We start from the raw sequence: 16,739 nt of genomic DNA on the forward strand, positions 1-16,739 counted from the left end.
AATATACTGTCGGTGAGTAAAACATTTACTGATCCTAATAAGGCGAGCACTGGTTTATCGTATGTTCGTTAATTGCGTAATAAATTATTGTGCAATCAGTTATTGAAATGTTTCCTTCTCTTGTATTAAATCAGCGAGATTTGTCAAATTTTGGCGGATGAAAAAGGACGAATGAAAAAATTAATATCGAGCATCGAATACGATTTGTGAGGCTTCGAGGGAACTTTTTTTGTCTGTTCGTATTATAAATCTCTTGGGCAGGAGAAAAATAATATGCGGCAATACAGCCAGTTAGAGTGTACAACTTCGTCAAAGCAACCTTGTTATTTTCCGATTCGCTAATTCGTTTATAAATTTGCATTTTCTGTGTCAACGATTTCGAGAAGTCGGGAGTCCGAGACTAATTATCACATAACAAAGACTGAACAAAAGCGGTGGAGCGGAAGCCGAAAAGGTTATGCAGATTGGTAACTGTGAGCGAAGAGCTGCGAGAGCCGAAGCTGCGGAGGGATGAGCTTCGGAGACGATTCGAAAATTATTCTCATAATGAGATCTGACAGGTTATCCAACAGCCACGAGTAAAGCGAATCTCGCTCTGAACGTCGAGGTGTTTCAGCAAAAAAGAAAAATAAAAAAAAAAAAAAAAAGAAAGAAAGAAAGAAAAAAACGACCTTTCGCGAATATAATAATAAATTCTTGTTTTCCTGGAGGATAGCTTACATAGGTACCAATGCATTTACCAAACTTCGTCATTCAAGCGTCCAATCTGCATTATTGCGTTAGGGCGTAAAGCATGTCTTGAATGAACTGTGCAGGTATATTCCTCGCCATTTGGAAAGCCTCGATCAGCGATGAAACGTGAATACCAAAGTAAGTAAATAAGGCTGGAATACAGACCCCGGGGGGCACGCGAAGAAATCGACGGATCCATTGATCGGAAGCCACGGTGAACCGCATCATCCTGCGACAATGGATCGATCTCTCGGCCGAGCGGACACTCTTAAAAGTCCGGCAAACTCTCGCCGATTCAAAACGCGAACCCTCGACATACTGCGTGCCCAATCGACTGTTCAAGCCCCGACCAAAACACTTAATTCTTGCCGGTCACTATACGCTACTGTGCGTGCAGGCTTTGCTTTACGATGAAACTTTACTCAAGTATGCGAAAATACCAGCCCTAATTCTTGTGACTTGAAAAATTTGCGCCAAGTTTGACAAGCTTCTTCAGATCCGTGTAAAAACGAAATTCTCCCGGGTCCGATGCGACGTATTTTAATATTTCGTTATTGTATAATTCGTCGGCACTATTTTGAGCGACAGCTTGATTGTGGGTATTTTTATTAGAGGCCATCGATACGATGACTTGTCAAACTCCTGCGCTGAAATGGATTTTGAATGTCTTGTCGACTAAATTTTCTTGCTTCGTTTTGATTTTGCGAAAAATGTTATGAATTTTTTACTTATTTGACGGGGGTTACAGGCAGAGTTGAGACGTCCCTGAATTCGACACTTTTGCAAACGACCATTTCGTTCAGTCAAGCGTGCAGGCGAACAAATTCAACACACGCAAGTTGGAGTGGGCTTACGTTTGGTTCCGTAGGTCTTTAGACCTAGGTATGTATGGTTTGCATGCCGACTTATCTTTGCCGAACTTACATCTGCGCAAACAATTTCTTAATCACTAAGTAACCTTCTATATAGCTACGAAAGCTGTAACGTTTACGAGTATGTGAGCGTTTTTTTTTTTTCTATTTTCAAAATGCAAGATATGAATTCAGACAGCTTTTGTACAGAATAAAGGAACGAGGTATAGCTTTTATACATTCGCTTATAGCTTGTGGTACGATTGTTTGCGAAAATAAGAGGTGATTCTCGTAAAGAAGTTACGTAATGGAATATGAATTAACGTATGATTCCGCGTTCGGAAGGTATTAAACTACGTATGCGTGATATTATAGTTTCAAAGTGCATTTTTCGTTCGACTCTTGACGTCGTCGTTATTGTTTGAATTATTGTATTTCCGAATACGGCGATTCAGATTGTCGACTCTATATCTGAATACAAGAATGAACTCGCCCTTGGAATCCGCAGGCTCTTGTTTTCTTAGTAAATATTTTTATTAAGGCCCTGGAGGCTTGAATATCTGAATACCAATTGCTTCTGAAACGCTTCGATGCAAAAATATCGAGAAGATTGACGTATATTTATCTTGCTAAAATGTTTAAATTTTCCGGAATCCAAGGCAATCGGTTAACAACGCTGGAAGCGATTTATATTCGCGATTTATATTTCCGATGGAGCGGGGAAAACGGCAAAAGTATATTATCATTGCTCGAGAACCGCGTAGTGGGCTTTAAAATATTTTTCCTACGATCCTGACGGTGTAAAATATGTTATAAAGAAAAACTGTATTCACAGACGCAATTTCAAATAAAAATTTAGATAGTAGGTATATTGAAATACTGTGAAAATGCACGTATTTTAACCAAAAAAAAAACATACACCATTCTTTAATATAAAACTTTATTCGTAATAATAGAAAAAATACAATGTCACAGCTCATAGATTATAAAATGAAGCGAACATAGTGGAAAAAAAATAATTAATAACCATATTGGATTAATTCACGAATAATGAAATGTCGTGTAATTATTAATCGATTAATTGCGTACCAGTTATCACGCAATCATCACCCTTGCAGACTACAGCTTTCTTGAGGCGATTTCTGAACAAATGCCTTCGTCTAGAAGGCATAGTGTACCCGATATTGGTTATTTGGAAAGCGTCCGTTTTCAAATCATACGCCTCGACATAATTCTGTAAAAGAAAGATAAAATTACCGAACGAATTTACGGAACTGGTACGTGTCACATCATTCTTTCAGTATTCTATATGGATCGAATAATCACATCGTTATCTTCAAAGATGCAGAAGAGATTGTCATCCCCGTTAGCCACTCTTCTAATACAGCTGTACGTGTTGTTTTTGCAATCCTGACATTTGCACGCAAAATCCGCGCTGCATATCTGAAAGGGAAAAAAGTAATGGAAATTCTAAAATTGCATAACGAGGTATTGCAAGAGATGATAAAAATATAAAATATAGCGAATTACAGCCATGTTTGGATCACTGTCCGTTGGACATCCGGAGGTCTGCGGTTTCTCAGATTTCTCGCCTCTGTATTCGATGAGCAGTGTTCTGTCAGTACGGAGGTAATGACTTAGCAGCGAAGTGCCGTCGGATGATGCATCAGTGCCAGCCATATCTAAAATAGTTGTAAACAGATCCACGCTACTCGCCGGATACTGTACGGTTCCCTTCGAAATCCCTGGACCGCGAATCAGTAAGGGAACTCGAATGTCTGTTTCGTACGGCTGACGTTTGTCGAATGGCAGGCTGAATTGTCCTACGGAGAAAAAAGAAAAATCGGAAATGTTATTGAGTGAAGATTTGAAAAGTACGAAAGAAAGAAAAAAGGTAGAAAACTTGAATGTTCTTTTTTTTATGCAAAAACGATCACTCGAATCACTATTTGACTTGTTTTATCAAACGATGGAACATTCAAGTGTCCCGGTAATCCTGCCATTTATTCAGACATCGCGTGACACGTGATATTATTTTTCTCACCGACGTGATAACCGTTATCCGATGTGAAAATGATGTAAGTGTCGTTTATCAAGTGACGTTCGAGGAGTGTGTTGTAAACGTTTTGTACCAGGTCATCGACGGCTAATAATGCCTCCCAACGACGTCTGTAGATTTCGTCCAATTTCGGCAAGATAGATTCCGGCAGTGGCGCTGTACCAAAGCGTGCCAAAAAATGCTTATCCTGTAGAAAGTTTTGACGTTACGCAATATTCGGCACTATCATTACGTCTGATAATCGACAATTATTTCTGTATATTTTCAAGTGGGATTCATAAACCGAGTGAAATTATACCCTCTGTCGAGGAGTGTTAAAGTTCGGTGTTCGCATGGCTTTCGTCCCTTTAAAGGCGCCATCGTGTCTCGGCGCTGGTGTGAAGGGTGCGTGAGGAGCCGGTGGTGCCAGAACCATGAGAAACTGATGGTCATTATTAGTGTTACGCGTTTTCAAAAATTCCATCGCAAGATTTCCCTGGAAATAGACAGCTTCGTTCAAGTAAGAAGAAAAAGAAAAAGAAAGCCCCCTTGTATTGGATTTGAGCAAAATAACCCCCAACAAATACATAAATATATCGGTAACTGCAGGTGCTTATATAGTCTGAAATACGTATAAATTTCGGATAAACAAATTTACACTTACGATCACGTCAGTAAGGTAATCCCCGGGTTTATCACCGTACTTTTTTTCGGTACCATTTATGGACAATGTGTAGTCATAGTATTTCGAATTACCGACCAGTCCAGCCCACCAATCCCACCCCAGTGGAACATGCGATGGCCCGCCTGCTGCCCTGCTTCCATACTGAATCGGTTTTATTGTTAGATGCAAATTTCGCTGGTTCAAAATCGCTACCAAAATTATTGACTTTATTTTTTTGCAGAACCAAACATGTTTCAAGAATGCTTCGAAACTATCGGTTGTACATATAACGATAATAATGATCATAATAATCTCTACCAACACTCACAGTAGACAATAATGTTTCGCTTTCTTGGTTTTAGCAGCAGTTGAAATAAAAAAAATAAATAAAATAACGGAAAGGTGAGTCGTGTTCCAAAAACTTTGTGTCTGTATGTATTTCTCGCCAGTCAATTGTCCACATCTACGTGTAAATATAATTTTCTTTGTCGAAGACTTCAGTTGACCCGCAGATCGAGTCGCGTTCGAATATATGTATCTCATTTTGAAATTTTTCCTAGTTTTACGATAAACTCGCACAATGTTTTGGTTCGAAGGCAAGTTAGTGTTATAGGTGAGTATCCTTTCTTAGCGCGTTAGGTATTGGATTGATTATTCAACGATTACCTGGTTCAAATATTTTCCAGCATAAAAAGTGGTGTAGGAGGATGAGTCACGTTTTATCTGTTGTGCGAACGTATTCGGCTCTTGGTATTTCTGCCATTCCGGGCTGCTGCATCCACCCGCAATCGAATTGTTGACGGTCAAGTGATTGTGCTGGTATCGACCAGTTAGAATCGACGCTCGATTGGGACAGCAGATCGGCGAGTTAACAAACTAATCAATAATTAATGTAATTTAGACGATTCAACAGTGTTCTCAGTGATCAAAGTGCTAACCCATGTTTATAATTCAATTTCATCCATTCTGAGATATAAATCAGAACCTGTGAGTCTATGTGAAGAATAAAATATCCTGTGCATGATTCAGAGCCAGTGCATTTCGGTACTTCGATATCGGTTTGATTGTAATTTATAGATGACACAGTAGAACAGAGATTTTGACAAGGAATAGCCATAAGACGCCAAGATGTCAGTTTCTTCGGAACTCAGTTGAAAAAGATGTTTGAGGTATGCTTGGTTTCATGAAAATTGCTTAGTTGCTTAAAAAATTGAGAATTTATAGATGGTATGCTAAATGATGTTTCATTATAACTTTCCCCATTCGAAAAACCCGGTGAGTTTATATGTCTCGTCAACCGCGATCAACGTTTCTTCTGTCAGGCGACATCTGGTGGAGAAATACAAAATTGGTTGCATATAGGTATATGCATATGCCAAGGTACATGCATACATCCAGGTAGCTAAAAATGCAAGCGATCTTTCACTTTTCATACAGCGCTTGGTAAAGGCGGTTACTGCTTTCACAATTCGTTACTACAAGTATTTAAACACTTGAATTTCCACAATTGAAAAAACCTAACTGAAAATTTTCGGATGAACCCAAGGAATCTCTGTTTTCATTTTATACAGTGGTACAGAAATCCTTAAGATTCATCTCGAATTTCCTTAAGGCGCCATACCACAGTAAAAATTATAAATTTTCAGGTTTTTTTTTCATTTTCTGTTAGATGCATGTTTTAAGAACGTTCTCACCAAATTTTATGAAAAAAATCGTATAATTGACAGAGATTAAGCATTTTCTGTGAAACTGTTTCGAGCACGCCAGCAACTCCATTATATGGAAACTGCCGCTGATATTGTCACTATACTTTACAACTACGGTCGTACGGGCCTCGCGAAAGTATTTAAAGTATTAGATGTCAAAATCGGTAAATTAATAATTTTTGTTTCATATGTGAATTAGCTATCACTAAAAATTTGAAAAAAACATGCAGTTGTCCACCATTTTGTTGATTTTTGAAATACACATTGACTTTTTGCTACGTGGTGCTATAGACGTAGGTATCTAGTTTATATTTATATTTTTTTTATGATTAACGGTATAGTTTAATCGCAGTCAACGGCCGAGCAACAATTTCACCGGAGTGCACTTTAGGCTGAGAGAAGGGGAGAGGAGGGGGGTAGAGTACCGCATGAGGAATTTACTAAAATCACGGCAATTGATTGTGTAATTTATGCAAAATAATCGGCTGTCAACAAGTGTTCGCCATCCCCTGAAAACGACAAACATCGCACAGTATTCCAATTAAAGAAAGAAGCAATTTCGCGTTCATTCGGTCCATGACTGCCTGCAGCGCTTTGTATACCGATAATAATAAATAAAAATTTAAGACAAACAATTTGTCTTACGCGCATCATCCCAGTATATTCATCATGGTTATATGAGGGATTCTCCGTCAACTCGGCCACTTTTTTTTCGGCCATCTCAGATCTGCCCCATAATTCCTCATATCAAAGTACTACTACAAGGTACTCTATGTGAATTTTTTCAGAATTTTTAATTCATTATTTGAGAAATTGCCATTTTTTTTTCAAATGAATACATCTCGGAAACTTGAAGTAACTGAAAAAAAATGACTCTACACAAAAGTTGTAGTTTTTTGTCAGCTTTCGAGAGGAATTTTTGAAAAAATTTTTACGTTTCGGTAACGCTGATTTTTTACCAAAAAAGGAAGAAATCATTTTTTTTATTCAAAAAGGACCCTTTTTTTTTGCTGAAAAATTTCAGTCTTCCAAGATGTGTGACAATATCGCCAAAAAATCGCCAGAGTGGCACGGATCGAGGTTCTAGGGTAAAAAAAATGAAGCCACACAAATTAATTTTTTTATACCGGAACCTCGACCGAATTTGTGTGGATCCGTGCCACTCTGGCGATTTTTTGGCGATATTTTCACACGTATTGGAAGACTGCAATTTTTTCAGCAAAAAAAAGGTCCTTTTTGAATAAAAAAAATTATTTCTTCCTTTTTTGGTAAAAAATTAGCGTTACCGAATCGTAAAAATTTTTTCAAAAATTCTTCTCGGAAGCTAACGAAAAACTACAAGTTTTATGTAGAGTCATTTTTTTTCAGTTACTTCAAGTTTCGGAGATATATTCATTAAAAAAAAAATGGCAATTTCTCAAATAATGAATTAAAAAACCTGAAGAAATTCACATATAGTACCTTTTAGTAGTATTTTGATATAACGAATTATGGGGCAGATCTGAGATGGTCGAAAAAAAAGTGGCCGAGTTGACGGAGAATCCCTCATACATAGAATGACATATGTAACTTGTTATACGTATATTATACTACACGTAATAAGAAAGCAACGCACCAATTCGGTGATAAATGAGCCAGTTAAGTGGAAATGTTTTATTATATAGCTCGGTTTAAGAGATGAGACGTTGTTCGGTTATATTAAAAAAATACAAATTGCACTTACGCAGTTGGCAAAGACAGCTCCTTGATCTCCAATAAGTTTCTTCGTGTTTCGCAGTGGCGTCTATAATTGTGCAGAAACAAGACAACTGTATTAGTAAATTAAAGAGAATAAAATGTGAGGCAAATAACCCATTATTTCAAGATGATCGTAACAATTACATTCCTATTCGTACAAATAGGAAAAATTTTTAAATTAATAATAAGAATAACGTGAAATTATAATTTATTACTTACCATTCCACCGATCGTCAAATCCAAATCATCAGCTATGATTAAGACTATATTCGAAGCTGTAATCGCAATCGGTGTACAAACACATATCAACGCAGTGAGTATTGGGATACTCATTATGCAGCTTATCCTTACGTATTTTAACAAAGGAACGATTTGCTCAAAGATATCTCAAACATAAAACAACTGTACTTTTACATAACTTAAATAAATTCTGAAGAGTGATAAACATATACCAGTGCCACTGCAACGTTTGCGTATGAATCTTTATATGAAATGACGCACTTTACGCCGCAATCACGGGTCTACTGCCTTCGATGGTGCTTCCCCGTCAATTGTTTCAATTTGAACATAGCATGTTCATAGTCATAAATACAAACAAATATTAAAGAAAGTTGGCCTTAGGAAACAATATGTAACAGTTGAGTAGGTAGGGTGATCGTTGGTGGGTAAATACATACTTACCCTAGGGACTTTCATGTCTTACCAGCCTGTACAGACGCGCTGATAAAACAGAACTCACACACCTGCATATTACAGAACATACTTATGGCCTACTCATCTCTGCTTATGGTATATATCTAGGTTTTAAATTTATCCAATGTATTTGTACTCTTCTACCATGCAATACTCATAATAATACCTTGATTATATCCATGCTACTGTATTGTGCTCTTTTGCTGTTGTAAGGGCCGTTTGACCCCAGAGTCTAATAAAACTCTATATCTCTCTGAGATCTCTAGGTATATACGAAAATTGTCAATACTGCTCGCGAAAATGTATACAAACACAATACTCGAGCCTGTCAGAATTTTTTTTAGAAAAATTCCAAATCATATTAAGGAACAAATAACAACATAATTGATGCTGTGGCATTATATCGATTACAGCAAAATTTTTGCAAACGCCTTTCGCCACGTGATCTTGGCTGATACCAGCGCTGCCTGCGACGCCTACGTCAAGTCATAAGTTCACAATGGTTTACAATAGCTGCGATTGCGAATGACGAGATCCTAGTGTATTCCAAAAAATGTGGTACGATTGTTTTTTTGAATTCGTTCCTCTTTTCGCGTAGATAAAAGTAGACAAATTACCACTGCGTAGACAATTCGACTAGTACTCTGAGCAGTCAGTAACTATTTAATTAGCGTACATTTTACGAGATACCTAGGTGCATAGCTACACTAATCTGATTACTTAATTAATTCAAGGCATTTGAGTTATTGCTCAGAATCAAATAAGGCACTGAAAAATTACCTCGAATGACAGATAAATGTGAACATTGTGAAATACATCAATAATTCTGTGGAATCCAGAAATTATTCGTAGCTAAGGAGCTTTCAATTACTACGTGGGCGCTTATCATTGAGGTTAAGGCTAGTGATTCAAAGTATGTCCATGTGATAATTAGTGCGATAGTGAAATCTTCAAAGTAGAAAGTCACGTTTGTCATGGGGAGTAACTTGTGAGGTGAGCTTTGTACGTTAGAAATTATTCGTGTGCGTTGTTCGTTTACCGTTCTTCGTTTGTGTCAAAAATTTTGAGAAACCATTGCTTGTGCCCTAAGTAAAAGCTGATTCTACAAGTATTCGCAGGTATACATCCATTACTTTTGCCAACTCATTCTGACTCAGATAAAACTGTCGCGAATATCACGTCCTGCAATTTTGCTGACATATTTTACTACATTTCATTCATATATGCGTTACGACTTTTGATTATCATCTATGTATATACCTACTTCTAATAATAACTTTCTTTGTTAAATAGCTTGAGCCAAAAAATTGTTCAGGCACCAATTTGGCTTGAAATGTTTTTATTTTTTACTATTGTAAAATTCCAAGCATTCTTGTGCCATTTATTGTAATTTCGTAACTGAAAAATACAAATTGATTAATGTCTAACGGGTTAAAAAGGTAAGGGTAATCCTCTCATTGTGACTTGCATGTTGTTCGCTGGTGCTGGTGCTATTTAAACTGGCTGGGATCTGGCTGTAATTGTTATTTTCATTATCACCAGAAGTTGTTGATCTATTTGCAACTCACCACTTCACTAACTCAACAAATAAAGAAACTAACACACGTGTATTATTAGTCTAAGAATAAGGACATATCCGTGTATTGCTTAACTCATTATTTTCACAATACCATGCGATGGTGTTTTTCAATTACTCAAGTGAGTAGCCGTTTAGCTAGATATCTTAGTCGTATGATTATGAGTTTTCGCATTTGTCCACCAACGCTTATTGTTTTTCAACCTTTTGTAATTCATTTATTTCAAATGTTTATCATCTTGCAAACTTTGCTTTCCAAGTTGTGGTTTTACATCCTTGAACTATGTTATATTAAAGATTACGAAAACCTGAAACGACGTGATAAGAACAAGGCTACCATTTTGATATATTCTAAATGTAGAATCTGACTGATTACTTTAAGCTCACAGCTTATATATTTTTTCATTTGGATAGTACTTTAGAAGTTGAATAAGGAAGTTTAAACATTTTTAGGGTTTTCAATTTAATTGCCATTGGTAAGTTAAAGCTAGTCCCAGTTAATGTGTCTTCACAGATATCGATACCTTTATGAGATTGAGAAAATGTCGCTATCGTTTGCCAAAAGTCCTTGGACGATGTGATTTGTGCTACTGTGGTTCGTTATCTAACTAACATCTATGAAATAAGTCAGAAAAGAAAATAATTTGAATCAACCAAGTTTTTTCTACAGTTTTCACTAAATCATTCAAATGATTTTCTGTTAACTTTGCTTCCAATTCTCATGAATGGCAATTCATACTTTTGAAATATAGTATAATAGTTTTGCAAAGGCCTAAAATTTTATCTTGTTTGAGAGAAATTTAAGAAGTTGGGGAAAAGTATTTTTAAATTTTCCATCATTTACTCCTTGCCCAAGTTGTATTTTTTTTCATATCATTTTGTAAACGATCTTATAACAGAATGTTCTTACATTTTAATCGTACCAGATCCTGGTTTCTCAAATTCTGAAATACTGTATCTCATAATATGAGTGAAAGATTGCTACTAAAATTTGTTAATACGGACATCCTTGGCGTTATTGTTCTAATTTTTTGCTGATCATCCTAATCGGAAAGATAATTTTATTCATTGTCATATGGTTCTTTTTTACAGCCGCAGTTAAATTCATCACAAACCATTGAAAGAACAAAAGTACAGTTTATGGAAAGCAATTGGGTGAATGATTTGTGCGACCAATGATTGCCAATTATTGGTTGTCGACTACTCCTAGCGATGCTATATGACAAGCAAAAGTTCAATATAAAGTAATCGGTTTGTCCAACTTATCGAACTTACCTTAAACTCCAAATAGATTGGCTCTCCGTAATTATCATCCATCTCGTACCAATTGGCTTCTTCATTCCTAAAATAGTTTAAGAAAAACACCGAAGGTACAGATCAGACTCTGTCCCTGGCTTTTGTGGTGATGGTGAGGAAGAGAGTAGGTCGAAAGGCAAACCATACCACATCCACGTCTTCTACTACCACCACGGAGTATTCTGAGAGCAACTTTAATCAACTGAGTAGCGGTGGTTCGTTTAGCAACTCTGCTATCACTTCCTCTCTTCGGCGTATGACGCGCGAACAGCTTAAAGGTTTACTAAGGGATCGAAGGCTACCTGTCTCAGGAAACAAGACAGACATGGTATACAATCCTCGGTCATATAAAAAAAGCAATGCTGCTGCTACTGATTAACGTTATAATACATGACACAGTTTTTGAAAATTGCTTCGGTAATCCTTAAATCTGGACACAAAAAACGCCCTTCCAAAAAATTTCTTTTCCAAGTAAAACTTTGAACGTTTAAGTAAGATTTAATGCAGTAACTTTGCATGTCAAAATTTTTCATCACCGACGGCTTTTCTTCAATAATGTGTATTTGGTACCTATCAGTAGCATCAGTTTACTTTATATGGATTCATGTGATATATTATCATTCATCCCATACGCACTACAGTGGTATTATTTTAATTTTCATTTGCCAGCCTCTTCCTAGAATTGTGTCTCTATTTTAAATTAATCTTGAATCCCAACAATCTAGGGTTTCTCTGAAAATATTTAGAGATCTCTTGACAGATTAAAAACTTGAAAAAGTGTCGTAAATTCAAACTTATTCCATCTAACCAATTTGGCTCATACTGTATGATAACACAAATTTATTTAATTTTTAATTTATTTACATTTATTAACTATTAATAAAACGAAAAAAATCTGTAACTGTATGTCATGCATACATTTACTTAATAATTAAAATTAAAATACTCTGCTTGCCAAAAATATTTTTGTCCAGTTTTTTTTTTTTTTGACAAAATTGACATATTTTAGGAAAAGTCAAACATTCAAATATCCTGTGTGGTCTCTGAATATTTTGTTATCCGGCCCAAATTTTTGGGGAATGAAAATATCTTTGATTATGGTGGAAATTTGAATATTAAAATTTAAAATAGCACCTCTATAGTGAAAATTTGATGATAGAAGCTAACATCTATATTTGGAATTCAAAACAGTTGCATCCAAAATCATGGTTCACGTTGATAACAAATTTTTTTCACCTTTCACCTAAGCATGAATATTTCTACGACTAGCAGATCATTTCTATAATTAACCAAATAACTCTTTATAGCCTACACGCATTATAAAGACTTGATAATTGCTTGCATGTTTTACTTGTGTTCATTATGATCCCGCCATACTAATAAAATAAGTAGCTATTGCTTAATTCATCATTTTTTTTAAACATAATTTGTTGCTAATGTGTGCTATTTCAGAAATGTATGTCTGGGTTTAGGTACTGCTGATAAACACGTGATTTTATATCATAGACAGATGTTGTTAATAGGAGATTCGATGTAACTAAATACCACACTTTGGACACCACACAAATTAGTCAATTACATATTTTCGAACAATTTTAGAGTGTGAAAATCGTCTCGATTTGTTCATAAATTTATTATGGTCACTATTAATTTAAAACGTGGCTTCAGTCACTAATTGACTTAATCCAATTTCAATTATCGGTACAACAACAAATAATGATTCGTAGTACGAAATTTAGTATCAGTTTGTAGAATGATAGTAGGGAGACAGTTGCCCCTTGACCCTCCACTAAACAGACTGCCCAATGATAATGAGTCAATGATACACCAGTCAGCCAGTACTCACTGGTCAGTTCTATTCGGTTGCTCGATTTGCTTCACTTTAAATTTAGAGGGGAAATAACAATGGGTAATCGTGAACTGAGGCCATATAAAGACTATCTGGTCATTGATATGAACTTGGCTGAGCTGTTTGAAGTAAATTAGACGTAAATAAACAGTTTTCCTGTACTATATAGTTTTCGCGTTATTCACTCGAAAATGGCCGTTCGTAATATTCCTTTTAAAACTGAATTCTCCACAGGCTTTGTAGTTTAAATCAACATTAATTATCGCACGTTATAAATACATTTAGATACAATTTCGATATTTTACAACGCCATATGTTTGAAATGGTAACATAATTAGTTGCGTAAGTGAAGCTAGTTTCAAAGCCAACATCACGACTGTGATACAAGCCTTGAAATCATTGACAGGGATAGTGAGAGTTTGAATACTGAATTATTATGCCCTCACCCAAATAGTTGGAACCTTAGGTCTTATCGTTCGTGTGTTTAAATTAGTTGAACTAAATTTATGTCAGAAATCCTGCTGAGTAATACATCAGCCATGTCGTAATTCTGCAAGTTTTGCAATTTTATTTGTGCTGACAAGCATAAATTTTCAATTGCAATCACAGTATTGTAATGCCGCACTAAAGTAGCTTTGTTAATTTTGACCTAGCATAGATGTTACTAATAATGGAAAATTCTCTCGTTCAACTTACAACAATTTTCGTTGAATAATTCTTGTTTTTGACCATCAGATAAATCGGTTGGGAGCTACAATGTCGGAGAACACATCAGCCGTCAGACGTACTAAGGATACTTCAACTGCTACAAATGGTACTCGACAAAGTACACCGGCAGCAAAGAAATCCTCCCATACTTCACAATCGCATTTGCATTCCAACCAAAACAGTGATTTGGATGTAGATCCCGATAGCTTAACGCTATGGCATCATCCAATAAAAACATTGAACTTTTTTCTACAAGAATTACTTATCAATGTTGTTAGTTTAACAAAAAACACTTTCAAATATAGAAAAACAGTATGGAGTATAATAATGATCGCCGGATTATTTTTACTTTCGAGCAGAGTCTCTGGACCACAACAGCAGGTGAGATTATATTTTTGAATATCCATATAACTATGATTAATACCAAAACTTTAGATAATTTTTAATATATTTAGATATTACTAGACCTTTATTAAACAATGAGAACAGAGCATTGAAGTTTCATATTTTCTTCTGCAAAATTCTAGTGTGTAGTTTCGAAACAAAAAAAAGAGCACCACAGACTTATATTAAATAAATAATAGATTTCAATGTAAAAATATATCTATCGTACAAGTGGATCAACCCGAACTTATTTAACCTGGTTACCACAGCTGTTTAAATCCTGGGAGGCCACCGTCGTATGGTGGTTCTACTGGGTAGGACTAGGCGTATTATCGAGCGTTGGCCTGGGAACTGGGCTTCACACTTTTGTCTTGTACTTGGGACCTCACATAGCCTCTGTGACGATGGCAGCTTATGAATGCGGAGGGTTAAATTTTCCCGAGCCTCCTTATCCAGACCAGATCGTGTGTCCATCTACAGTAGATCCAGCATGGACGGCCAGCGTCTTGAATATCATGAGAAAAGTACGCATTGAAGCAATGCTGTGGGGTGCTGGTACAGCTTTGGGGGAATTGCCACCTTATTTTATGGCACGAGCTGCACGACTTAGTCGGCAAAGCGACAAAGATCACGACCAAGGTCAAGATCAAGAAGAGTTGAGAGAACTCGAAGCATTGGAGGCACTGGAAAATGGAGAAAAATGTGTTTCATTGGGAATGCGTGCCAAACTAGCAATGAAACATTTTGTCCAAAAGGCTGGCTTCTTAGGAATACTTGCTTGTGCATCGGTAATTTTACAATACCCAATATCCATTTATTTCACGATAAAAGTGAAACTTGCGATTGTAATTAAATATTTGCATTATAGATACCAAATCCGTTGTTCGATCTTGCCGGATTAACTTGTGGACACTATCTTATTCCATTCTGGACTTTTTTTGGTGCAACACTAGTCGGAAAAGCTGTAGTAAAAATGCACATACAGCAATTAGCAGTAATTGTGGCATTCAACGAGGAACTTTTAGATAAAGTAATTGCTTTGTTAGCAATTATTCCAGTCATTGGCCCAAAGTTTCAAGAACCCTTGAAGCGGTATCTTATTGAACAGAAACAAAAATTGCATGACAAATCCTCTATAGTAAGTATCAAAATAATGATCAATATTATGTTGATTTGGTATCTTATTTTACTTAGATTTCGAATGAATGCAATTTATTTCGGCTATGCAAATACTGTATAATCAATGATTTGCACTTTTAGGAAGGATCTACAACAATTTCTTGGCTCTTTGACAAGTTCGTCATGTTGATGGTGTGCTACTTTCTCGTCACAATTATACATGCTTTGGCACGTAACCACCATCGTCGACGTACAAAGTCGTCAACTGATTAATCTTTAGAAGAAAATTGAACACGGACTGAAAAATAACTCTTAAACGGTGGGAGGTAGCACTGATGGAATAGAAACTTACACCATAGGCAAAGACGTGCATAGATGATTCGAGTATTTTCCAAAAATGAAAAGAACTACTCGTCGATTATTATGCGCAGAAATGAACACTAACAGATATCATGTGAGATATCATTTCATATTTTGATACCTATGTAGCTAGGTTAGCCAATCTAGGTATACATGTTAGAGCGGATACTAAAAAGAATGGTTTGCTCAATTGGTGTGCTACTAGCAATGAGTGAAGATCATGTTGTTAGTTGGGGCTTATTGTGGTAATACAGAAAGGCAAAATTATTTATTATTTCCTAATTACAAATGTCATTGAGAGGGTGATTTTTTTTTCATAAATAGTACTTTTGGGTTTAAGGTAGTACATATAAGTTGAGCCTGGTACATCAATAGACGTGTGCAGCTAAACATGGCATAAAAACTAAGTACATGTCGCAATGGGATGCTTTCTGAAGTTACTGAAGCGACACAAAGTCTACTATATGAATTGGTATTTCATTTTTACATTGTCCGTATGCTTATACTGTACCTAATAGCCAATATCACAACAATATAAACTTTCCATTTTTAATGGAAGACTTGTGATTTTCAAGAACTTGATAAATGATGTTATTTAAAGACTTCAATACACTCGTCGCACGTAGTATTTGTGTTGCGTCAAAGTAATCCACATCGACATATAAAGGCCTTGATCATTATAGACATAAGCATAGTTAATTTATGAACTGTAACAGTCCACGGTAATCTTAATGCGTCAATATAGTAATGGAACCGCAGAACCATAGGACAAATCATAAATTGGATTTTTATTTATCCTAAAGCCAGATCCCTACATTTGATGCAGTATTACGCAGTGATTTCATGGTGGGAAAATAAAAGAAAATCAACGGTATTGTGAGTAACAAAATTTTGCGTGCTTGATCTGCAAAAAGTAAGAAGTCATAAAGATACCACTACACTTTTTGTATGAACGCGGGGAATTTCATATATAATAGTTATTTGTAATATAGGCATCTCTGTGTCTAATTCAAATTTTTTTCATAA

General features: G+C 36.0%; 2 protein-coding genes across 16 annotated transcripts; one reads left to right on the top strand and one right to left on the bottom strand.

Annotated features, from left to right (window-relative positions):
* Positions 1-2,522: 2,522 nt before the first annotated feature.
* Positions 2,523-8,288, bottom strand: LOC124178011 (N-acetylglucosamine-6-sulfatase-like). Of its 2 annotated transcripts, XM_046561045.1 has the most exons (9): positions 7,948-8,288; positions 7,715-7,774; positions 4,952-5,161; positions 4,286-4,447; positions 3,941-4,117; positions 3,628-3,829; positions 3,114-3,406; positions 2,910-3,026; positions 2,523-2,817 (listed from the first exon to the last, which is right to left on the bottom strand). In XM_046561045.1, the coding sequence occupies exons 1-9, from the start codon at positions 8,059-8,061 to the stop codon at positions 2,653-2,655; spliced, it is 1,500 nt and encodes a 499-aa protein (XP_046417001.1). In that variant the 5' UTR covers positions 8,062-8,288; the 3' UTR covers positions 2,523-2,652. The 2 variants fall into 2 exon arrangements, with proteins under 2 accessions (XP_046417001.1, XP_046417002.1); XM_046561046.1 differs by lacking the exon at positions 4,952-5,161 and having other exon boundaries at positions 7,948-8,287.
* Positions 8,289-8,885: 597 nt separating this feature from the next.
* LOC124178014 (vacuole membrane protein 1-like) lies at positions 8,886-16,493 on the top strand. 14 transcript variants are annotated; one of them, XM_046561055.1, is made up of 7 exons: positions 8,913-9,539; positions 11,090-11,241; positions 11,349-11,621; positions 13,878-14,231; positions 14,504-15,022; positions 15,103-15,372; positions 15,495-16,493. In XM_046561055.1, exons 3-7 carry the CDS (start codon positions 11,403-11,405, stop codon positions 15,624-15,626), a joined length of 1,494 nt encoding a protein of 497 aa, XP_046417011.1. In that variant the 5' UTR covers positions 8,913-9,539; positions 11,090-11,241; positions 11,349-11,402; the 3' UTR covers positions 15,627-16,493. The 14 variants fall into 14 exon arrangements, with proteins under 14 accessions (XP_046417021.1, XP_046417011.1, XP_046417013.1 ...); XM_046561057.1 differs by lacking the exon at positions 11,090-11,241; XM_046561056.1 differs by having other exon boundaries at positions 8,913-9,414; positions 11,090-11,621.
* Positions 16,494-16,739: the final 246 nt, after the last annotated feature.

This window comes from Neodiprion fabricii, chromosome 3 (assembly GCF_021155785.1).
Source record: "Neodiprion fabricii isolate iyNeoFabr1 chromosome 3, iyNeoFabr1.1, whole genome shotgun sequence".
Taxonomy (NCBI): Eukaryota; Metazoa; Arthropoda; class Insecta; order Hymenoptera; family Diprionidae; genus Neodiprion; species Neodiprion fabricii.